Below are 24,598 nucleotides of genomic sequence, written 5' to 3'. Positions count from 1 at the left end.
ATTCACACATGTATAAATAATATACAATTAAGATAAACTAGCATTGATGGGCTATAGGCTCTAGTTCAGCCACCCAGACTACAACTACAAAAGAGAAGTGTTGAGTGATGCGATAAATGTTGCACAGATTTGTAAACACAAATTACCTGTGAAACATTGAATATTGTTTGTTACATTACAACTGTTTTCCCAGCCTTTAGTGACTGTAACCTGTATTTGTGGGCATCCTTTGATAATGTCTTATCCTTTTTACAGGCCATCATTTGTCAGTCTTAATCCTATATGACATGCAAATGGCTGGATGCTTTGATGCATATTAAAATCCCACTAATAGGCAAGTCTCCTATCCTTCGGTATAAGGCTGGATTGAACACAATGATGGTATGGGCACTTTATTATGCTCATTAGCACCACATGAATACAACTCATTTGGTAGTAAAATTTTCTATTCTATTTGTCTTCATTCTTCATTCATAAAAAAAATTGGAATACCTCAGGGAACAATGAAAGCGAATTAGAGGCCTCTAACATCAATGTAAAAATTATCTTATACATCAAAAAGTATCGAGGTGATTGTAATGTGATTTAATATGCCTACGGTTGCTTTGGTTGCACAAGCCTTTTCATGAAGTATAGCAGATAATATTGATTGATAATTGGGTGGAGGGCAGATGGATGAATGGAAAGGAGATAGAGTACGATTGAATGTTATCTTTATGACAAGTGATGGACGGTGATTTTATTTTGTAGAGGCATATTTACTGCTGAAACAATAAATGTCCTTAATGAAAAAACTGTCTTTTCATAGATTAAACCTAGTTCAGTTCTTTTGCTGTATGTGTGAAAAATAAAGAAAACAGCGTTCATTGTTTGTTGGAATGTTTTTGAACTATTTTTAGTCATGTGAATCAAGGCTTTTCAATACTGCGGTGAGTGTGCCTTAGACTTTTTGGATGTGCTTTTTTTGGATGTGCCCGTCAGCATTGCCTTGTTTTTTTTACTCATCTGCCGTGCATCCAAAAAACACCTGACTTAATTAACCTCACTGATCAAAAGAGTGCACCTTTTTTCCTCCCATGATTCTGAACTGTACAAAAAGGTAAAAGTAACTCATCTTAGCATTCAGCTTCAGGTGAACCGTCAAGTGCATCTGAGTATATATTCAAGTACAAAATACTTATAAATTAACATTTGACCTTTTTTTTTCATCAGTTACACTGCATTTGACAAATTTAGCCAAGGCATGCCCAGTGAACATGACAATTACACCTGAAGCCTTTTGACACATATTTCACATATTGATTTATTTATATTTTGACCTTTTTTTGTCCAATGTCTTAACTTTTCTCAAACACAGAAACAAAAAGACACGTCCATGAGAGAGACGTCTTGAAGTTTATTGGAAAAGATGGCATCCAAAATTTTTAAAGACCATACATTTGCAATTTTGACACATACTATCAATATGAAATGAGTTTTGTTGGGAAAATGTTTATGCAATGAAACAGAAAACTTCCCTATTTTGGATTTAATTGACTGAAAAACCCATACTGCCCAATTTCCTGTGTACAAAAGACTCAAAATTATCACTGTAAACTGAGTTTGATCACAATGACCCGATAATGCAAACAGTGTTTGTATAAGAATGATTCCATTGGGCCAATTTCAGACCTGTTTCTTTCTTTCTTTTTTTTTTTGGCTTTTCTCTGATATGACATACACAAGCTGTCTCGTATCAGGAAAGAACCCAAAAGCAGATGGGACAACCAGGTAAGGGAAGAATCAAGTCTGTATTGAAGTAACCGATCTCAGGGGTAGATCAGGAGTCGGCTCAGTGGCAGGTAGGCAGGCAGGCAGGCAGAAGTCCATGAAAGGCGACGTTCCAGCCAAGACTGGACCACAGGAGGCTTTTTAAGGGTGATGATCGCATTGATGTCAAGGGAGAGCGGCTGACTGCTTTGATGGCCGGCTGGTGTCAGGGGCGAACGCTTTGATGTCAAGGGCGAGAGGCTGATTGCTTTGAAGTCAAGGGAGAGAGGCTGTGACGGGGGGGGGGGGGGGTCAGCAGGTGTCAGGGGCGAACGCTTTGATGTCAAGGGCAAGTCAAGGGAGAGAGAGGCTGTGACAGAGGGGTCAGCAGGTGTCAGGGGCGAACGCTTTGATGTCAAGGGCGAGAGGCTGTGACAGCGAATGCTTTGATGTCAAGGGCGAGAGGCTGTGACAGTACCCCCCCTCCAAGGGGCGCCACCGGGCGACCTACCAGACCCGTCAGGGTGCGTCCTGTGGAAGTCCCGGATGAGGTTCACGTCCAGGACCAGGTGACGAGGGACCCAACACCTCTCCTCTGGGCCATATCCCTCCCAGTCCACGAGATACTGTAGGCCGCGACCGCAGCGACGAGAGTCCAGGAGACGATGAACGGTGTAAGCCGGATGATCGTTGATCATACGAGGAGGTGGGGGCGGGGGGACCGGAGGAACTAGAGGGCTGGTAGAGATAGGTTTGAGGCAGGACACATGGAAGGAAGGGTGAACCCGGAGAGCGCGGGGCAGCTTCAGACGGACGACAGAGGGGTTAGTGACTTTGACAATGGGAAAGGGACCAATATACCTGGGGGACAGTTTCTTAGCGTCCGATTTCAAGGGTAGATCCTTGGTAGAGAGCCATACCTGGTCACTGGGGGAGTAGTCCGGAGCAGGGGTGCGATGACGATCTGCCAAGCGCTGGTAACGGCCGGAGGTCCTGAGCAGTGCAGCACGGGCTCGCCGCCAGGTCCGACGGCACCAACGGACATGGGACTGGACAGACGGAACCGGAATGTCTACCTCTTGAGAAGGAAAAAGGGGAGGCTGATAGCCGTAAAGGCATTGAAAAGGGGACAACCCAGTAGCAGACGATGGCAGGGTATTATGGGCATATTCTACCCAGGGGAGTTGTGAGGACCAAGAGGATGGGTTGGCAGACACCAGACAGCGGAGAACCGTCTCCAATGCCTGGTTGGCCCTCTCGGCCTGGCCGTTGGTCTGAGGATAGAAACCCGATGAGAGGCTGACGGTGGCACCGATGGCAGAGCAGAAAGCCTTCCAGACAGCAGAAGTGAACTGGGGGCCACGGTCAGACACTATATCACGGGGAAGACTGTGGACCCGGAAAACCTCCCTGACCAGCAGAGCCGCAGTCTCTCGGGCCGAAGGCAGTTTAGACAAGGGCAAAAAATGAACAAATTTACTGAAGCGATCAACAACAGTCAGTACAACGGTGTTACCTTCGGAGGCGGGCAGACCAGAGACGAAATCCAAGGACAGATGCGACCAGGGACGGTGTGGAACAGGCAGGGGGCACAGCAGGCCGGCACTGGCCCGAGTGGAGGGCTTATTCTGGGCACAAACAGGACAGGCAGAAACAAAAGACCCAGTATCCTCCGTCATGGAAGGCCACCAGAACCGCCTGTGGAGAAAGGCTAGAGTACGGGTTACTCCACGATGGCAGGTAAGTTTGAAAGAGTGAGCCCACTGCAGCACACTAGATTTAACAGCATCTGGAACAAACAAGCGCCCAGGGGGACCGTTACCTGGGTCGGGCTGAGTCTGTTGTGCTGTCATGACCTCCCTTTCAATGTTCCAGGTGACAGCCGCAGCAGCAGCCGCAACCACACAGGTAGAGGGAACGATGGTGTCAAGTTGGAGCTTGGGCTCAGACTCCTTCCCATGCACACGAGACAGAGCATTGGGCTTGGCATTCCTGGAGCCAGGGCTTGACACCCGACAGGGGACAGACTGAGGCAGAGCAGACTGGAGGCATAAGGCATGACAGACGGGACTCCAACTTAAAATTCTGGCCGATGACCAATCAATATGGGGACTATGCTTAACCAACCAAGGATGACCAAGTATAATGGGAGCAAATGGAGAATTGATAACAAAAAAACTTAACTCTTATTGATGGTTTCCCAACAACAGGAGGCGCACAAGCTCGGTCTTAGAGGTTATCCGGGCCAGGAGACGTCCATCCAGGGCATTAGCTTCAAGAGGCTGGTCCAGACTCACAGTGGCAAGACCTAACTGCTTCACAACACTTGCATCCAAAAAGCTTTCATCAGCTCCAGAGTCAATTAAAGCCAAAAGTTTAGTGGACTGACCTTTAAAACTGATGGTAGCTTGCAACTGGGTACGTGGATGAGGAGACAGAGGGCAGACAGTTGGGCTCACGAGGATCCTCCTCCTCCCTCGTGAGCCTGCTAGTTTGACGGACGGTGAGGACAGGAGGCGAGAAAGTGACCAGGCTGATCACAATACAAGCAGCTGTTCTCGGTGATGCGGCGTTGACGCTCCTCCGGGTTGAGCCGGAAGCGGCCGAGTTGCATCGGTTCCGAAGCTGGGGAAGAGTCATGCCTCGGGCTTTCTCGGAGGACATCAGCCTCAGGCGAGCGAGCTCGGCCCCCAGAGTTTGGAGGTGTGGCCCGTGGTAAGTGGTTGTGACCAGGAAAGCGGCACATCCTCTCTCGCCTCCGCTCCCGGAGACGGTTGTCCCCACGAATGGCCAGGGTAACCAATTCCTCCAACCCTCCAGGCTCGGGGTAGGAAACCAATTCGTCCTTTATGGATTCGCTGAGACCGTTGGAAAAGCCAGCCTGGAGGGACTCGTTGTTCCATCCGCTCTCCGCTGATAGCATACGGAACTCAACTGAGTAGTCAGTGACGCTGCGGGAACCCTGGCGGAGAGAGATCAGTCTTTTTGAGGCATCCTTTCCCCGCACGGGATGATCAAAAACCTGGCGAAAAGCAGTGGTGAACTCAGCGTAGGATGAGGAAGTGGAGGCCCGCATCTCCCACACCGCTGTAGCTCAATCCAGGGCGCTTCCCCGGAGAAGACCCATGATGTAAGCGACTTTGGCTCCATCCGTGGAATATGACTGGGGCTGCTGGTTAAACACAATCTCATGCTGCATCAAAAAAGGGCGACAAAGTCCAAAATCTCCATCATACTTATCAGGCGGGGCAACCCATGGTTCCTTAGCCAAAGTTGATGGCGCTGGGGGTGGCGGAGCTGGAGGGGCGGGTCCCGGGCTAGCAGAGGCACCAAGTTGGGTCTGGATTCCGGAGATCTTTGAGCCGAGCTCACGGAGGGCGTCAGCCATCTCCTGTAGCACCTGGCTGTGCTGGCTGAGGACCGATTCCTGGTTGGCTACAGCCTGGCAGACCGTGGCCAGGTCTGTGGTGGAATGGTCTGCTGGTTCCATAGTGGCTGGAACGTACTGTCACGTTTCAGGAAAGAACCCAAAAGCAGACGGGACAACCAGGTAAGGGAAGAATCAAGTCTTTATTGAAGTAACCGATCTCAGGGGTAGAGCAGGAGTCGGCTCAGTGGCAGGTAGGCAGGCAGGCAGGCAGGCAGAAGTCCATGAAAGGCGACGCTCCAGCCAAGACTGGACCACAGTGGAGGCTTTTTAAGGGTGATGATCGCGTTGATGTCAAGGGAGAGCGGCTGACTGCTTTGATGGCCAGCTGGTGTCAGGGGCGAACGCTTTGATGTCAAGGGTGAGAGGCTGATTGCTTTGAAGTCAAGGGAGAGAGGCTGTGACGGGGGGGGGTCAGCAGGTGTCAGGGGCAAACGCTTTGATGTCAAGGGCAAGTCAAGGTAGAGAGAGGCTGTGACAGAGGGGTCAGCAGGTGTCAGGGGCGAACGCTTTGATGTCAAGGGCGAGAGGCTGTGACAGCGAACGCTTTGATGTCAAGGGCGAGAGGCTGTGACACAAGCAGTTTCTGTGCAGAATTGATCAGATTTATGGATCATGACAAGCAAATACTAGAAGGTTCTACAAACAATTCAAAATGGTTGATCATCCAAAATTGACATAATATAATTCAGATTAACCCAATATATATGGTAGGCTGTACATGACCCAAAGAATATAGGGAAAATACTTTTTTTTAAATTTTTCTCAAAAGTGTTATTTCCTCTGATACAGATTAGGAGTTATGTTAATCAGTATGTGCCTAACTTTGAGTCTCTCCCTAAAGGGAGAATGATTTACAAGGTTTTGTTTGGCCCACCTGAATCCAAAAATTGGTCTCAGACATTGTAAATATATTTTCTGAACAAGTGAATTATGACACACACTCTGAAAAATGCCTGGGAGGAGGAACTGGGTATACAGATTGGGGATGATATTTGGGGGGAGGGACTTAACAGGACCTGGTTTTGTTCTATTAATGCTAGGCATCAGTTAATCCAATTCAAAGTGATGCACAGGCTTCGTTATTCAAAAACTAAATTGCACAGAATCTTTTCTACCATTTCCTCTCTATTTGATCGATGTAAATCTGCAGAAGGCTCTCTGGCCCACCTTTTAAGAGACTTGCCCAAAACTGTATCATTTTTGGTGTGACATATTCGAGTGGTTCTCTGACATGTACGGCTGTATGTTTGAACCTGATCCAGAGATTGCACTATTTGGGTTTTCTCTTTCCTTACTAAACCACAGTGTCTCCGTGCAAAGTGCTATTATGTATGGAATGGTCATTGCAAAGAAAGTAATTTCAAGGCTCTGGAAGTCAGATACTGTACCTCAGTTTAAGACTTGGTTAACTGAGGTCACTGGTATATTACATATGGAGAAAGTTCGATATGGCATGATGGCCAATCTTAATACATTTTTTGATATATGGCAGCCATTTCTGGACCACCTTGCTCAGTACGATGGTGAACCTGACCAGCAGCAAAATCCATAGTGTGCCATCCACCTCTCTTATTGAGTGCATGTGCTAAGATGTGTCATGCTATTGATGCAGCAGTGTAATTCATTTATTTTCCTTAAATACGCCGTTTCTTTTTTGTCCTTTGTTATTAATGGTTTTTTTATGGGTTTCTGTTTCTGTACTGTACAGTTCTATGGAAAATCCCAATAAAAATATTGTAAAAAACAAACAGCCAAAAAAGCAACAAAAAAACAAAAACAAAAAATAAACAAACAACCCCCCCTTAAAAAAAAAAAACAAAAAAACAACAACTGTTATTTGCCAAAATGGAGAACATGGCAACAAAGTGGTTAAATGAAACTTGGCTAGCTTCCTATTTTTTGGACCAATACCTCTGCCAAGTTTTGTGCAAATCAGACGAAGTGTTACAAAATTTCTTGTTTACCAAGCATTTTGCTCAAATTCAATTGTGTTCAAAAATGTTCATTTTTTATTATATTTAAACAGACTTGTGTGAAGAGTTGTCTAATTTTATGTTAGCTGAAATAATGCATTTTTGGGATTTTATTTTTATTTTTTATCATTTGCCTATTTACAAAAAAAGTAAAATTAAGATCAGATTGAAGACCGAGACCAAAACAAGAATGAAACAAATTGGGTCCAACAAGAGGAGAATAAATTAAGGGGTCTCGAGAATTACATCACTGTCTTGCATCGCTGCTTTCATGTACACAGCGTAAGCATAAGCCATATTGCCAAATGACTGTGCTCTTGTGTATGTTCACCGTGTGAATAATTTACTAGTTCTGATGAATATCCCTGTAATCAATGATTAGCCATATATCTTCTATGACAAAGAAAGGTGCAATACTTCAGGATTAATTGTAAATGTAAAGGTTGGAGTCAGGGTACAAATTGGTACCCTGACTTCCATAGGTTGTTTGCTTAACAAGCAAACAACCTATGGAAAATACTGGAAAGCCAAACACACTGGTACAGAAACAGTTGGCACAAACAAGTGGTGTCAACCGACTCGAGCCAACTATTTTTTCATAGTTGACTTGAGTCGATTGGCACCGCATTGTTTGTAGCACTGTTCTACCACCAGTTTCTCAAAGGAAATACAAGACTGTAGGTCTGTTGATGCTGGAGAATCAAGTCAGTGTCCTGAGAAGTCATGGTGCATCAAGTTGATGTAAGGATGGCTGGTGCTGATATGGGGAATTTATTTCACAATAAGTCAGAATATCCTTGATGTGCATCAGCTGGCATCAGTGTGTTCAGGCCTTAATATTTCTGGCGTGGTCAAAACTGGCTATTTTGCACTCTGCACATACCATATTTATCACCTATCACCAAGAAGAAGTAAAATCCTTTATCCTAATTGGCCGATCACATATATGCGTGAAATAGCTGTCAAAATTCGGTACATATGGATGGAGAGTTGTATGCATATACGTACATGTGAAATACTTGTATACAGTGAATTGCATGTAAATTTTCCTTGTTTGTATAAGTACACAGCTTTTGTACATTTCCAGATGACAAATGATTAAATGTTAATTTATACATCTGCAAATATTGATGTGAAAGTATGAGTAACAAAATACAGGTACCACTTTTAATACATTTGTGGGCGACTATTCATGGTGGTCTAACGCTGTACTCAGGCCAACATACCTTATTCACAAGTTACATTTCTCTCAGAGGAGCAGTTCATCACTGATGGGAACATTGTGGAGGCCCGAGAAGCAACAGAAGAAGACCTGCTGATGGTTCACACCAAACGCTATCTCAACAGATTAAAGGCAAGGCTTCTCCCCAAATACTTCACATCTTTTGTTTATCTCTAATTAAGTCATATTAGTATTCACAACAATGCGTCATGCCTTATGTCTCTTCTCTGTCATTTCTTCTCAACGGATCACACGCATTATTCACATAAACAGTACAGAAAGGAAAAGGTTGATAACCAAGGAATCTGAGAGAAATCGGTATGGATTGAAAATTGATCATTATCATATATCAATATGAGTAAGACTTGTCCAGATTTAGAACTTGTGCTAATGTGATTCAGTATCATTAATCAAGTGTTGTTTGTTGTTCTCAGCCTATTCTTCTTTGTAGGTTGACTTTTTCCTTCTTAGATTGTAATTCAAGAGGTGATATTTTTGAGGGACAGTGGCCCAGTTAGCGCTATTGCCTCACAGCAAGAAGGTCCTGGGTTTGAATCCCAGGGTTGTCCAACCTTGGGGGTCGTTCTCTGTGTGGATTTTGCATGTTCTCCCCGTGTCTGTGGTGGGTTTCCTCTGGGTGCTCCGGTTTCCTCCCACCATCAAAAAGACATGTATGTTAGGGTTAGTAGTCCTGTCTGTGTCCCTGACGAAGGCAATGGAAAGATGAGTGTGTGTGTGTGTGTGTACATACACACAGGGTGTTGTGATGCGTCTAGTGCAGCAGTGTGTAGTTGGAGGGAAGGTGCATGTGTTCTTCCTGCCCTTAGCTTGCTGCCGCTGGCTAGCCTTTGTGACGAATAGGGAAGCATCCTAGCGTGTAAGCCTTCCCTTGCTAGTACATAGCCTCTCCTTCACCAAGACTCCTGCCAGGCCTCCCCGTGGCCACACGTGGTAACTGGGGTCTTGCAGCCCCAGGCTAACTTGGCAGGGGATCTCGGAGCAGCAGTGGGCCCCAGAGATATGGTGTGCAGGCCCACCCTGGTGGACACGCCCTGGCACCTATCAACCACTGCCCCGCTGCCTTGTGGGTGAGTCTGGGAAGACATAAGGCTAAGGGAGCTTACCCCAACAGAAAAGCAAGCTGTGGCGGCACGCTTCGAGGCGGTTTCCGAAAAACTGGATTTCCGGCAGCTCCGTGCAGTTGTGTGGAGGTGCCGGTCGTCTAGGGATCCCCCTTGCCATCGGAACCATCTCCTCTACAATCAAGTCATGTGGCGTTGGGAGAAGCGCACCCCCCATGCCACTTTAAAAACCATCTCTGCGCAGGTATCTTCTGCTATCTGAGTCCTCAAAGGACCCGCAAATAGAAGAAGATGGTCATCATCGGGCATGATGGACAACCAGCAAGCAAGCAAGCAAGGAAAGATGAACTGGAGTTGGTCCCTGGGGGCTGCGGCTGCCCACTGCTCCTAGCTACACAGCTAGGATGGTTTAAATGCAGAGAAAGAATTTCCCCACAGGGATTAATAAATTAGTTAAAAAAAAAAGCATTGAGGCAAAGAGTGTACCATCAAAATGCAGTGAATTATCACCTTAAGCAGCTTCATTCCCACCAAATCAACCAAGTTATAGCATATTCGGAAGATAGTTACAGCATATATGGAAGATAGCATTTCTGGTTGTCTCTTGGGAGTGCATGCGTCATCCTTTTGCAGTTTATCACACACTGGCGTTTCTTTGTTTTGTGGGTACGACAACTCCCAGAATGCCTCTTGTAGGATGCAGTACAGTTAGGTGTGACCAGTCCGTAGCTAATGATGATCACCGCATACGCAGAATTTCTGAGATTTGAATATAAATCTGCTGTACGAGAGATCTTTCTGTAGGAACACAGAGCTCTGTGGTGTTGTAGCTCTGACATGTTCTAAGACATCTGTTTATTTATTTTCTCCCCTTTGCAAACAGAGCCAAATCTTGCAGGGCTCAAGAGAGGTATCCCAGTTCTCTGCTGTGAAATTGCATTCATTCTATTGTACCCAGTGTTCATGTGAGAGCTGAGACATAAAGGAAAAGCTCAGTGCCAGAGATACACTTTTCTGTGGTCCAGACCTGAATACCCGTACCCAGATGTGTATACAAAACAATTTTTGTTTTACATTTTTGTTCCCCAGTTTTATTTTATATTTTGCAGTCTACTGAAGGCCATCTATGTTTATGTAATGTTTGTTATGTCACCTTAAGTGCCAAAGGCATGGCACAGACAGTTCAGCTTACGTGATTCTTTTGCATGTTTTCTTCTCTCCCTCCAGTGGTCACTTGTGGTGGCAACCATCACAGAAATCCCACCTCTCATGTTTCTGCCTAACTTCTTGGTGCAGAGGAAGGTTTTAAAGCCCTTGCGGACACAGACAGGAGGGACAATAATGGTAGGATGTCTATGATACTTGTCTTTTCGTTTCTTTGTCACGTATTTTCATTTTACATCTTCTGCCTGTCTCCAACCACCATCATTTGTCAAAAGGAGAGAAAGAGTTGAAGTTCTGTAACTGATGGTCATGCAGTTTAGGAATTCATTGATAACTTTTTTTTTTTTACCATGCTACCAATTCCTATCAAGTACTAAACTTTAAGTATCTACAAGCTACAAACACCAAGTTGTGATCCAATCTTTTTTTTTTTTGGCTGTTTTTGCTTTTATATTCTAGTATTGACTTAGACAAGTGGTTCTGAACCCCTTGACAAAAGCAAATCGGATGCATTTTTTTTCTTCACTTGAGAGATTTACCACAATCATATATATTGAAAATAGTGTAACAGTGTGCCGACCACAGATGTGTAGACTCACTAGCCCTTGACTAATGGGTCGGACCCTTTAGTAGCCTGGGTAGTGCAGTTGCCCGTGTTGCGGAGAACCCAGGTTCGATTCCCGGCTGACCCCTGAATTCTCGCTACATTGGTGGCAGCGGTGCTTGTAGTGGTGCTACATAGGTGTAGCAGTGCTATATTGGTGGTGGGCGACTGTGCTAACCAGTCAACTTAAGGGTTTGACCCGTTAGCCAAGGGCTAGCCAGTCTACACTTCCATGGTCGTTACACTACCCCCTCCTTCGGGAAGTGTGTCCCCGCACTTCAGCATACCAGCTCCCTCCTGCCTCTGAGTGCATATGCATACCATACTACCACTGCCGCCAATGTAGCGAGAACTCAGGGGCTAGCCAGGAAATACCAAATTTCCCCTCGGGGATAAATAAAGTATTGTGATTCTGATTCTGAATCGAACCTGGGTTCCCCGCACCACGGGCGACTGCGCTAACTAGTCAACTAAAGGGGCCAACTCGTTAGCCAAGGGGTAGCGAGTCTACATTGTCATGGTCGTTACACTTCCGTTACATTGTTACAATAGCATGCAACGTATGCATCTAAATTTCACAGATATTGAGTAAATACTGATGTTTTTCCCCTGCAATATTACAATATTTAATTCCAGTGTAAGGTAGATGACGGTTGCACTATGCCAGTGTAAGTATACATCAGTTCATGGCCTACATCATATCATTCTGTCCGCAGAGAGGTGATAAACTTGATTTTTAAAATTCCTTGGCTACTGCACACCATACATTGCTGTATCTTCTATGTTTAAACATGCTAAGACAAGGGTTATTCATTGTTGTGGTTGTATTAGAGATGACATTCGTTACTTCAACATGGAGTACCGTGCCTTTGATAGTACAAAAAAAGTGACTGAGCATCACTTTGTTCAGTTCTCTTTAGAATCCTTGAACCGACTTTGAGCTTTTTGTTTGATAACACAGCAGTACAGAGAAGGTTTTTGGTTAGACAATTCAGAAAATTTCTATATGATGTTTCATTCAAATAAGCCAGTATTTGGGAGAAAAATATGTTTCACGTTGCTTATTTTTTAGTCCTTGCTGATGGAAGATAATCAGAGGAAGATTTTTCAAGATTTAATGTCAATGACAGGGAAGCGTCCATTGCCTCTGGTATTACAAGAAGCACAGAACCAGAGTAACTGATTTCAGTGAAATCGGTGAAACTTAACAGAAAAAAAATAATCAGTTGAATTTAAAAAAAAAAAAAACATAAAGGGGCAGCCATTGTACAAATTTCTCCATCCTGCATTGATCCTGTGACACTAGAAGTTTTACAAATCTGTTAGCAGCAAGGAGATATGTAAGCGTGTGACTAATGGGGCATAATAACCTCATATGTAGCTGTTTGAAACAAACCAAAGACAAAAAGTTTTCTGTTTTTGAGGGTTTTTGTCATTCTTAATATATTTTTGTTTTGACAAGAGCTGTTAGTACGCTGTGTTGCTATACCTCAACAGCTTCATAGGTAGTCATATAATTCTGTCTAACGCTAGTAATCATAAGCGGCATAGTGGCGCAATGCTTAGCGCGGTTGCTTCACAGCAAGAAGGTCCTGGGTTCGAGCCTCGGGGTAGTCCAACCTTGGTGGGTCTTCCTGGGTCGTCCTCTGTGTTGAGTTTGCATGTTCTTCCCGTGTCTGCGTGGGTTTCCTCCAGGGGCTTGGGTTTCCTCCCACAGTCCAAAGACATGCAAGTCAGGTGAATTGGCCATACTAAATTGTCCCAAGGAATGAATGGGTTAGTGTGTATGTGTATGTGTGTGTGTGTGTGTGTGTGTGTGTGTGTGTGTCTGTGTGTGTGTGTCAGCCCTGTGTGATGGCCTGGCAGCCTGTCCAGGGTGTCTCCCCGCCTGTCGTCCAATGACTGCTGGGATAGGCTCCAGCATCCCCACGACCCTGAGAGCAGGATAAGTCGTTCGGATAATGGATGGACTGACTAATAATCATATAGTTATCTAAAAAAAGATGGTATAATTTCATGATAAGTCAGTAACACTGACACAGATACTGTAGTTGGAATTTCATTATACAATCTCTCTTTCATGCTTTTCCTTCTGATACGTGGGTTGGGGATTAGTTTCAGAGGTTGTCTTCCTCCACCAGCGGTAGCATAAAGCCCTTGATTGATGTTGTCCTCTTTGTGTTAATTACTTACTCAGCAGAACAGAGAAGAAAAGTGAGAACTGTTTCTATAAGGTATGTTATGCAAAAAGGAAGAATAGGATACAGCCACGGTGACAGAATGCACACTAGTCCATTAATTTTGAGAAATGAGGCTTATTGTATGGCTTCTCTGAAATCCCTGCTGCCAAAACAAATTGCCAAACAAATACTTTTCCAGTTCATTCACATACTATAATTTCATACACAGTGTGAGGCTCATGGGGAGAAATTTTTTCTCTAGCTTTGTGCAAACGTTTTTTTTTTTACTGAAAGAACTGGAAGTATTTTCCATCTATTCTCATGCTATCATGTAGATGCAATCAAAGGGCTATAGAAAGATGTCTGTTACTTCCTGTTACACCAGTTGCAATGTGTGTAGTGAACATTTGTTATAAGTCTTCCATTGCAGTGCGATAATGACTTTCAAACCCAATCTTCTCAGTTCATATCTCTTGCTCACAGGCAGCCAGCACACTGAGTTCCTAGGAGACGGCTGAAAACCTCCTTTTGACTTGCCTTTTTGAAATGAGCAGCTGGCATCTGTCGGCCTATGTTGGTCTATGTTGTCTATGTCAGTACCATTGTCGCAGGGGTGGGCAATCTTATCCAGAATGGGCTGGTGTGGGTGCAGGTCTTTTTTCCAACCAAGCAATTACACACCTGTGTCTCCTAAGACTCTACTGGTTGATTAGTGGGATCAGGTGTGTAACTGCTTGGTTGGAACAAAAACCTGCACCCACACTGGCCCTTTCTGGATAAGCTTGCCCACCCCTGGAGGGATGTAACATTTACAACAATGAGGCAGTGACTTCAAAGTCTTTTTTTTCCAATAAAGTTCATAATGATTTCCTCTGTGTTTGAAGTATGCTAGGTGAGCTCCCAGAGGCAGCTTCAGATGATGTGCCAATGCCATAACAGGAGATAGATTACCTCATCTCCATGAATAGCCATGCACTACTTTCATTAGGATTTGGTCTTAACATGTCAGGGTGTGAAAGTTACGAAGCGTGCCTGTTTCTCTCCCCAGAAAAAAGTGTTGTGATGAATAAACCTACCACCTATACCATGTATAAGTTCAAAGTCTTTATTTGTCATGTGTGCAAATGAAAATTGAGTCATTCTGAACAATGAAATGCAGCATGCTACAGTAGATACATGGAGCATAAGGAGCATTACATTACCTAAGGGAAAGTAAAAAGTCTTAACTCTTACTGCATTATTGAGGATGCTCCTGCAGCACATTATATTTACTTTTTGGGTTTGTATTTTATGCTGTTCTTTTGGATGACTTACAATTTACAATTTAATTTAGCAGACACTTTTATCCAAAGTGACTTACATCTGAGAGTTAATATAACAAGAGCAAGGACCTAGTCAGGAGGCGACAACGCAAGTGTCAAAATAACTAGGTTCAAGTCCGATAGGACATAGGTATGGAGCCCCTGAGTGGTCACGTCAATTTTTTGAAAATTTTTTGCGCTTCATTTGGTTGGACTACAATGAGCAAACATTGTACTACAACAAACATATGATTTACTACAATGAGCGAACATTGTACTACAAGCTTTACAATGAGTCTTTAGCTTCTTCTTAAAGATGGAGAGGGACTCAGCAGATCGAATGGAGTTTGGTAACTCGTTCCACCACAGGAGAACTATAGAAGAGTCTGGCTAGTGACTTAGGGCCCCGTTGTGATGGAAGTGCAAGGTGCCTTTCATTGGCAGAGCGTCATGAGCAGGACTGAGTGTAGACCTAAATGAGTTAGTTGCTGTTTTGTAAGCAATGACTTGCAATGAGTGAGCTGGTTGGAATTCAGTTTCTTTCTGAAGGACAGTTTTACTGGAGCAAGGGCTGACAATCAGCATACTGACAACTGTGGGAATCAACCTGCATTATTCATTAAAAGGAAGTCTCCCTTACTGCTAATACCACCCACCACCTTCTGTTCTTCCACCACACTAAATGTGCTTTTTGTGAATCTCTGGGGACTCACCGCCCTAAATGTCAAACTCTGGTGGGATAACTGTATTGTTGTACATTGAAATGTATGACTCCACTTTCTTTCATTTCAATCTCAGCACTGATGTTCAGGAACATCCAAAGAGCCCCCATGGGCAATTTTTGCAACTTCTGTTGAGTGATTTCCATTACTTTGTTCACAGTGAAAGATTATTACAAATGTTACAATTACCTTGTTTTGGAGAAATAATGTTTTTTTTGTTTAACTCTCAGAGTCAGCATATTGAATTAGGAAGCTACTTGTTTTACAGCTTATAACAAATTGGAAGAAACAAGAAATACTTACTGTAAGGGTTAAGGTGGTTATATAGCAAGTTTTCATTGTGCCTTGGGAACAGCATTTGATTGGAAATGGAAAACAGTGCAATTGCTTGGAACACATTTCTACTTTTGTATAGAGTTCCGTGTGTGAAAAGACATTTGTTCCACAAATGAAGATATCAAGATTCAGAAAAGGTCATTTGTCTGGGTGTTTCTTCTGCTATGAAGCATCTAACTGAAATGCTGTTTCCTCACTAGGCAGGAAAACTTGCCATTGACCGAGGCTGGGCGATAAATGTCGGTGAGTCCAATTCTATTACACACTTTTGTCTTACCCAATAGACAATCAATATTTGTGCACCCAAGTGATATGACCAATGTGGGGGAAATGGAATACCTGATAGATCTCCCAATCAATTAATTGGCTTTACTGCAGCTTTAATGGGTATGCTATTCAACTTCCTGTTGCAGCAATGCTTTTCCGAGTCCAACATAGGGCCGAAGGGTTTCTTGCAAAACCACAGCCTCACTTTCATTTACAGAATTCAGGTGAAGTAAGGACCTCAGTGTGTTATGTACAGTGTGTAACACCACTGATAATGAATAGGGGATTTCAGGGTGCAGACTACTTGGGAGCAATGGGGGGGGGGGGGGGGGGGCTTGGCTCCTCATTGAAAGACAGGGGTTCCCCTGAAAAGATGGTTTGGGAAAATATGAATTACCAAATTGTTTTTGCCACAAATTTGCTGTGTAAATTTCATATTTTTTCTATTGCAAAATATTATATTGTACATGCATTCTTGAATTAAAACTTGTGAGTTTAATAGGGCTGTTTCATCACTATTTCACTATGAAGATTCAGCTGTGCTATTTGTTGCGATTACCATCGAAACACTGTGGCACAATAGTAAACTGAGAAGAATTTTCTCATTGATGCTTGGCTTTGTCATTTAACTTATCAATTTCTTAAATTATTCCTGGGAAATTATTGTGCTCTATTCTATTTGGCAGTGTCATGTCGTAGGTGATGCTTGTGTTGACATTTGTCTCTGAGGCACAGATGCACTGATATAGACCAAGTACACACATACACACACACACACACACACACATATATAAACTTAGCACAAAAAGTAAGGAAATTTGTGTTTGGTAGATTATTTATTTGTTGTAACAATGCTTATTGGCAATAAAGCTTATATCAGGCACCTGATTGTCAGCACCTGGGGGTACCAGAAGCTCAAAACAAGAGTCAATAGCAACAGCAAAATAAGCTGTTTGGCATTGGCAGAGAAGATTTGGCAAATTTTTCATGGGCGCAACCCACATACTCAGCTCTGCTGCTCATCCCACAAATGCATGTTTCTTACAAATCTCTACTACTACTACTTTCGGCTGCTCCCGTTAGGGGTCGCCACAGCGGATCATCCGTTTCCATTTCTTCCTGTCTTCTGCGTCTTCCTCTGTCACACCAGCCACCTGCATGTCTTCCCTCACCACATCCATAAACCTCCTCTTTGGCCTTCCTCTTCTCCTCTTCCCTGGCAGCTCCATATTCAGCATCCTTCTCCCATTATACTCAGCATCTCTCCTCCACACATGTCCAAGCCATCTCAATCTTGCCTCTCTTGCTTTGACTCCAAACCGTCCAACCTGAGCGGTCCCTGTTTCTTACAAATGTGGCACCATTTAAAAGGGAAATAAACAGGCTTTCCACCGGTATAAGATTTATTGCCAAGAATCATTGTTACAACAAAGATATAACCTACCAAACACAAATTTCCTTACTTTTTGTGCTAAGTGTATATATATATATATATATATACACACACACACACACACATACATATACATACATACATACATACATACATACATACATACATACATAGTGTATATATATATATATTGTGGCGGACACTAGGGGCTATGCCTCTGACCCAGCAGGACTGTGAGCTGGGGGCGTGGTTTACGTTCCCGGCCTCGCCGGGGCAGGTTGTTCCTGCTGCAGTTGGTTTTTGGAGTTGAGGAATAAACATCAAACTCGCCTTGGTCTCATGTGTTTTTCCTCATTCCTGCCACATTGGTGACCCCGAATTGAACATGTTTGGAGCAGAAGATGTGTGTGAATCCACTTCGGCCACGTCGCCCCAACTCTCTCAGCCGGCCGTTCTCGCCGCGGCTGTGAAGCTCCCAGAGTTCTGGCAGAGCGACCCGGCCTCGTGGTTCCAGAATGTCGAGGCGCTGTTCCACCTGCGTGGAATCTCCGCGGACGACTCCAGATACTATCTGGTCGTCGCTGCGCTGGATCAGCAGTCCACACGCCGGGCCATGCAGCTGTTGCGCGCCCCTCCGCAACACGACAAATACGTCGCCCTCAAACATCTTCTGCTCCGGAGGTACAGCCTATCTGCCGCAGAGAGGGCAGATAGAATCCTTTCCCTATCTGGTTTGGGCGACGGGACGGCTGTGGATCTCATGGACAATATGCTGTCGCTGCTAGGCTCGGACGAAGGTGGGTTCCTTTTCCTGCACGTTTTCCTGCGCCAGCTCCCGTCTCCTGTGCGCGTGGCTTTGGCTAACTCCCCGTGTCTGGCCGCTGGTGACTGCCGAGGTTTGGCTGAGGAGGCCGATCGGGTCCTGCTGGCTACCAGACGGTTCTCTGTGCAGAGTGTGGCATCGGAGCCTCTGCAGCCGACGTCGGAGGACGCGGACCCGGCAGTGGTGGCTGGAGTGACTGCCCGGAGACGGCGCGGGAGAGGCCTCTGTTTCTTCCACCAGCGGTTCGGCGGCAAAGCGAGGCGCTGCGTCCCTCCGTGCACGTTTGAGGCGCTGGGAAACTCCAGGGCCAGCGCTCAGTAGCAGCTGTGGGCGCTGGCGGACGTAGTGAGCTGCTCTTCATCAAGGACACGATGTCAGGAAGACGGTTTCTGGTGGACTCAGGCTCGCAAAAGAGCCTACTCCCTCCTGCTAAGACAGACAGGTCGGCCGAAGGCGGCGGCCCACAGTTAAGTGCAGCTAACGGTTCGTCCATTGCGACGTTTGGCACAAGGTTGGTGACTGTTTGCTTCCACGGGCGCCATTTTGAGTGGGACTTTATAGTGGCCGCCATTACTGTTCCTATTATCGGCGCGGATTTTCTGTGTGCTAATGGTCTGCTGGTTGATGTTTTAAACCGCCGTTTAATTGATGCTGTGTCTTTCGCCACTGTTCCGTGCGAGACAGGTGGAGCCGGGCCGTTAACACACGCTAACTTTTTAGCATTAGGGGATGTTTTTCAGCGCTTGCTGGCGGATTTTCCATCGGTGACTACGCCTACCTTTTCCACCGCGGTTACTAAACACGGGGTACAACATTTCATTCCCACTCTGGGACCGTTAGTTTTTGCGCGCCCGCGGCGCCTCGACACGGTAAAATTGGCTACAGCTAAGGAGGAGTTCGCCATCATGGAGCGTCTGGGTATAGTGAGGCGTTCCAACAGCCCGTGGGCCTCGCCGCTTCACATGGTGCCCAAGGCGGATGGGTCGTGGCGGCCTTGCGGCGATTTTCACCGCCTGAACAACGTCACTGCCAATGACCGCTATCCCATCCCACACATACAGGACTTTTCCATACGCCTGGCAGGTACCACTATTTTCTCTAAGGTGGACCTGGTGCGCGGCTATCATCAGGTTCCCGTGCGCGCAGAGGACGTGCCCAAGACCGCAGTGATCACCCCGTTTGGGCTTTTCGAATTCATGCGCATGCCTTTTGGCTTGAAGGGGGCAGCGCAAACCTTTCAGAGGCTGATGGACTCGGTGTTGCGTGACCTTGATTTCGTGTTCGTTTATCTCGACGACATATTAGCGGCCAGTCCGTCAGCTGACGAGCACCTGGCGCACCTGAAACAGGTTTTCCGTCGTCTGGACGAACACGGCCTGATAGTCAACCCGGCCAAGTGTCAGTTTGGACTGCCGGTGATTGACTTTTTGGGTCACCGCATTTCGCCGCAAGGCGCGGTCCCGTTGCCTTCTAAGGTGCAAGCGGTGGCGGAATTTCCCCGCCCGGTCTCTGTTAAGGCATTGCAGGAATTCTTGGGAATGGTGAATTTCTATAACCGTTTCCTCCCTCGCGCTGCCCACCTCCTTCAGCCACTTTACGAAGCCCTGCGGCTTAAGAAGGCTAACGACCCTGTCGACTGGACTCCCGAACAGGTCCAGGCCTTTGACGGAGCTAAGTGCGCCCTGGCTAACGCTGCCCTCCTCGCCCATCCCACACCCACGGCGTCCATAGCTTTAACGACCGATGCGTCTGACATAGCCGTGGGGGCTGTGGTTGAACAGCGTGTGGCGAATGCGTGGCAGCCACTCGCATTTTTTAGCCGCAAACTGCGAGATAGCGAGCGCAAGTACAGCGTTTTTGACCAGGAGTTGCTGGCACTGCACCTTGCAACCCGGCATTTCCGCTTCCTGCTGGAGGGTCGCCCATTCACGGCTTATGTGGATCATAAGCCGCTGACTTTTGCCATGTCCAAGGTGACTGAGCCGTGGTCTGCTCGTCAACAGCACCACCTAGCGGCGATCTCCGAGTTCACAACGGACATTCAGCATGTGGCCGGGAAGTCCAACCCTGTTGCTGATTGTCTGTCGCGTGTGCTTGTGTGTCCTGTGCACCTCGGTGTGGATTTCTCCGCTATGGCTGCCGACCAGCCCAGTGACCTGGACGTCCTTGCCCTTAGGTCAACGCGTACCGGTCTCAAGCTAGAGGACGCTGTGATGCAGGAAGGCAGTCCTGCCCTCCTCTGCGATGTCTCCACCGGCCGTCCCCGCCCCGTTGTTCCAGTGGCCTGGCGCCGTCGAGTTTTCGATTAGATTCACTCCCTCTCGCACCCTGGAGTTCGGGCATCGGTGAAGTTGGTCGGTTCCAAGTTCGTCTGGCCTGTCCTCCGCAAGGACGTCAAGGGGTGGGCAGCTGCATGTGTAGCGTGCCAGCGCGCTAAGGTCCACCAGCACACTAAATCGCCCCTCGAGCCGTTTCCGATCCCGGCCAGACGTTTCGACCACGTGCATGTGGACCTGGTGGGCCCTCTACCTTCTTCACAGGGTTTTACGCACCTGCTCACAATGGTAGATCGGACCACCAGGTGGCCAGAGGCTGTCCCTCTATCCTCCACAACATCCTCGGATGTGGCACGCGCTTTTCTTTCCTCCTGGGTCGCCCGTTTCGGCACTCCGTCAGATATCACCTCAGACAGGGGCCCCCAGTTCGTGTCAGAGCTCTGGTCGGCACTTGCACGATCCTTGGGTGTGCAGGTACACCGCACTACCGCGTATCACCCTCAGGCTAACGGGTTGTGTGAACGTTTTCACCGGTCGCTCAAGGCAGCGCTGTGCGCTGTGCTCTCGGATGGTAACTGGGTGGATCGTTTACCTTGGGTTATGCTCGGGTTGCGTTCGGCTCCTAAGGAGGACCTCGACGTGTCACCCGCTGAGCTGGTGCTCGGTCAGCCACTCCGCGTCCCTGGGGAATTTTTGCCTGGGAGTTCGGCTCCTCGACCCCGTCCGGCAGTTTATCCTTTTTTGTCCGACAGCACTCGGGTTCCAGGCCCCGTTCACCACTGTTTTCCGCGGTCGTTCGTGCCTGCGGAGCTCATGTCGGCTCGTTTTGTTTTTGTACGGCATGATGCTCACCGCTCACCCCTCCAACCCCCATAAGATGGTCCATTTCGGGTTCTTGAGACGGGTCCTAAGGGTTTTGTGCTAGATATGGGTGGGCGTAGGGAGCGTGTCATGCTTGATAGGCTTAAACCGGCGCACAGGGTGGCAGGCGAAGTTGTGTTTCCGGCCCAGGTTCCCCGTCGGGGTCGTCCTCCTTCCAGGACCCCGGCAGTGTCTTCACGGGTTCAGCGTTCTGCTTCTCAGCCGGCTTTGGACTGTGTTTCACCTACTGTTTCGGCTGAGGGACGGCGCAGCCATTACGGCAGGCTGCTTAAGCCTCCAGTGAGACACTAAGTTTCTTTCCAGGAGTCCCTTCTGGGTGTTCGGGGGGGGGGGGCTGTGTGGCGGACACTAGGGGCTATGCCTCTCACCCAGCAGGACTGTGAGCTGGGGGCGTGGTTTACGTTCCCGGGCTCGCCGGGGCAGGTTGTTCCTGCTGCAGTTGGTTTTTGGAGTTGAGGAATAAACATCAAACTCGCCTTGGTCTCATGTGTTTTTCCTCATTCCTGCCACAATATATATATATGCTTACATCATGGATGTTTTATTGCCAATGACTCATTTCAAATCCTCTCTGAGATGCTCCCCCGCTCCCCTGAAAGTTGAGGTAGAGTTTGCACCCTGAGAGACTTCATGCGAAGACTTGCTTAAAAACATTTTCTAATTCATGAAATGACTATTTACAGAAAGTCATCTTAGGATTTGTTAGCTACTGATACTGCTTTTCTTGCAATTTCTGAAGCACTCCACTCAGCCCAAGATGCCTCCAAGTAAGTCATCAGTTGTCATCATTCTCGACATAGTCACATTCGATACATTAAATATCACATAATGTTATCGACACTGATGGACTTTGGTATTATTGGCATAGCATTATAGTGGATCGTACCAGACGGCAAGGTCATACAGCATACTATGAGAAGGTCAGGTGTTTGCCCCTGACAGTTTACTACAGGCATACCTCAAGGCTCAATGGTTGGCTCACTCCATTTTACAATCTCTATCAAGTCGCTTGTTTCAATCATCTTGGCAAGTTTCTGCCCAACTCCGCCTTTCTCACTTCCAACACATTTTACTGCTTGCTTGCCTTACATATCCCGGTTCAACTTTTCAGAAACTGAGTTGATGGTCATCTCTTCCAAATCCCCCCCCCCCCATCACCATAGTCACATCATTCAGGCTCAGTAAAATGACAGTCATGTCCTCTGGATCCACAAGGAACCTAGGGGTGATGGTTGATAATGAACTCTCATTTTCTGATCACTCTGCAGCTGTTTCCCATTTATACCACTTTGTTCTGTATGGCATCCATAATATCCAGCTGTACCTGTTGGAGCATGCTATGAAACTTCTAGTTATCTCCTGGTGAGACTGTTAGAATGCACTTCTTGCTGGCCTCCTAGCCATGATCCCACCACTGCAAAGAAACCAGAACAATGCTGCACAGGTTGTTGTCAACCTTCCAAGATATGCACATGTCTTGTCTTTCTTGATATTCTTGCACTGACTCCCACTTGCTGGTCGCATAAAGTTCAAAACCCTGCTGCTCACTTTTTGGCCAGTTCAAGGAACTACACTTATCTGCACATATCAACATATCCTGCTCACCTTTTTTGTTCTATCTCTGCCCACTTCAAAAGGTCCAAGCTCTGTGTCTAGTTTTATCTCACCTGACCCAAAATTGTGGAATGAATTCCTCTCACATCAGGGCTGCAGACTTTCTGACTTCATTCACGGAAGGCTGAAAAACGTGTATTTCCAGGCCTGCCTTGATTTATAGTTGGCCTGAGCATGGTTGTGATGCTGTTTTGTCCAGCTAATTTATAATTTCAGTACCCTATTATTTGCATCATTGTCGGTGATTTCACACTTTCACTAATTATTTCCACCAGGCAATAGCCTGGGGGGGATTATGCATTTGGTCATGTGCATGTGTCCCCGCAGGTAATCTCGCACATTTCTGGACCTATCAGCCTAATGTGCGCAGTTATGACTGTATGATTAAGAATCTCATATTTGCGGTGATTCAAAACCATTGAAAAATGTTCGTTCTCGCTACTGCACTCCCTCACGTCATTTACTCTAGCTTGCTCGACCACCGCCTCGCTCTCTCTCTCTCTCTGGAACATTACTGAAGTCGGAGCTATGACTGTGACCAAAATGGCCCCCTAGCAAACCTTTTCCTTCGTGCGAGGGTCCACAGACTGATGGGCAAAACATTTTTACTAGGTAGATTTTTTTTTAGCTTGAGCACTGCATATTTTATTTTTTTATTAACAACAGGAAAATATCCAAACTTTCAGGTAAAAAAAGAAGCCAATACAAATCAAATTTAAATGACCCATATGAAGAACATAAAATACAAATAACAAAAGACAATTACATAAACAATATGGAAAAACAACATGAAAAAACATGGAGCCACCACCCCGTGGATGCACCACACGCGGGGATGAGCATTGGGGAAGGGTGCAATGCAGGCTGGGCAGCAGGCAAAGGTGGGGACTGGGGCGTGTCAACTTCCGGCATTTCAGATTGGTCCCCGGGACGTGGAATGTTACCTCTCTGGCAGGGAAGGAGCCTGAGCTGGTGCGGGAGGTGGAGCGGTACCAACTAGATATAGTTGGGCTCACCTCCACACAGCATGGGCTCTGGTACCAAACTCCTGGAGAGGGGCTGGACTCATTACTTTTCCAGAGTTGGACAAGGTGACAGGCACCGGGCGGGTGTGGGGATACTCACAAGTCCCCGGTTGAGTTCCGCTGTGTTGGAGTTCTCCCCAGGGAATAATAGGGTTGCCTCTATACGGCTGCGAGTTGCTGGGGGGAAGGCTCTGACTGTTGTGTGTGCTTATGCACTGAATAGCAGTTTGGAGTATCCAGCATTCTCTGAGTCTCTGGGTGGTGTCCTGGATAGGGCTCTGCCTCAGGACTCAATCAATCAATCAGTCAATCAATCAGATTTTATTTGTATAGCACTTTTCATACAAACAAATGTAACACAAAGTGCTTCACACAATAATAAAACGAAATCAATAAACCTCCCCCCCTCACAAAAAATAAATATATAAAAGTACAGGCAAATGTTATACAAGTACAATCAAGTTTAAAACTGAGTTAGTAAAATAAATAAACGTGCAATGAACACTGATTAATTAAAAGTAACAACAGAGCAGAATATATAAAAATAGCAAAATA

At 46.3% G+C, this 24,598-nt stretch overlaps 1 protein-coding gene across 2 annotated transcripts in view; it reads left to right on the top strand.

The window, feature by feature from the left end:
• hdac11 (histone deacetylase 11) overlaps positions 1-24,598 on the top strand; it is a 69,641-nt gene that overhangs the window by 5,358 nt on the left and 39,685 nt on the right. For both annotated transcript variants that reach the window (XM_056274583.1, XM_056274582.1), the window contains 3 exons: positions 8,406-8,506; positions 10,684-10,800; positions 15,964-16,006. In XM_056274583.1, coding sequence (XP_056130558.1) covers positions 8,406-8,506; positions 10,684-10,800; positions 15,964-16,006 — 261 coding nt within the window. The remainder of the gene's footprint in view (positions 1-8,405; positions 8,507-10,683; positions 10,801-15,963; positions 16,007-24,598) is intronic.

Source organism: Lampris incognitus, chromosome 2 (assembly GCF_029633865.1).
Source record: "Lampris incognitus isolate fLamInc1 chromosome 2, fLamInc1.hap2, whole genome shotgun sequence".
NCBI lineage: Eukaryota > Metazoa > Chordata > Actinopteri > Lampriformes > Lampridae > Lampris > Lampris incognitus.
The sequence above is the reverse complement of the archived record's forward strand: the minus strand, read 5'-3'. Positions and strand labels throughout refer to the sequence as shown.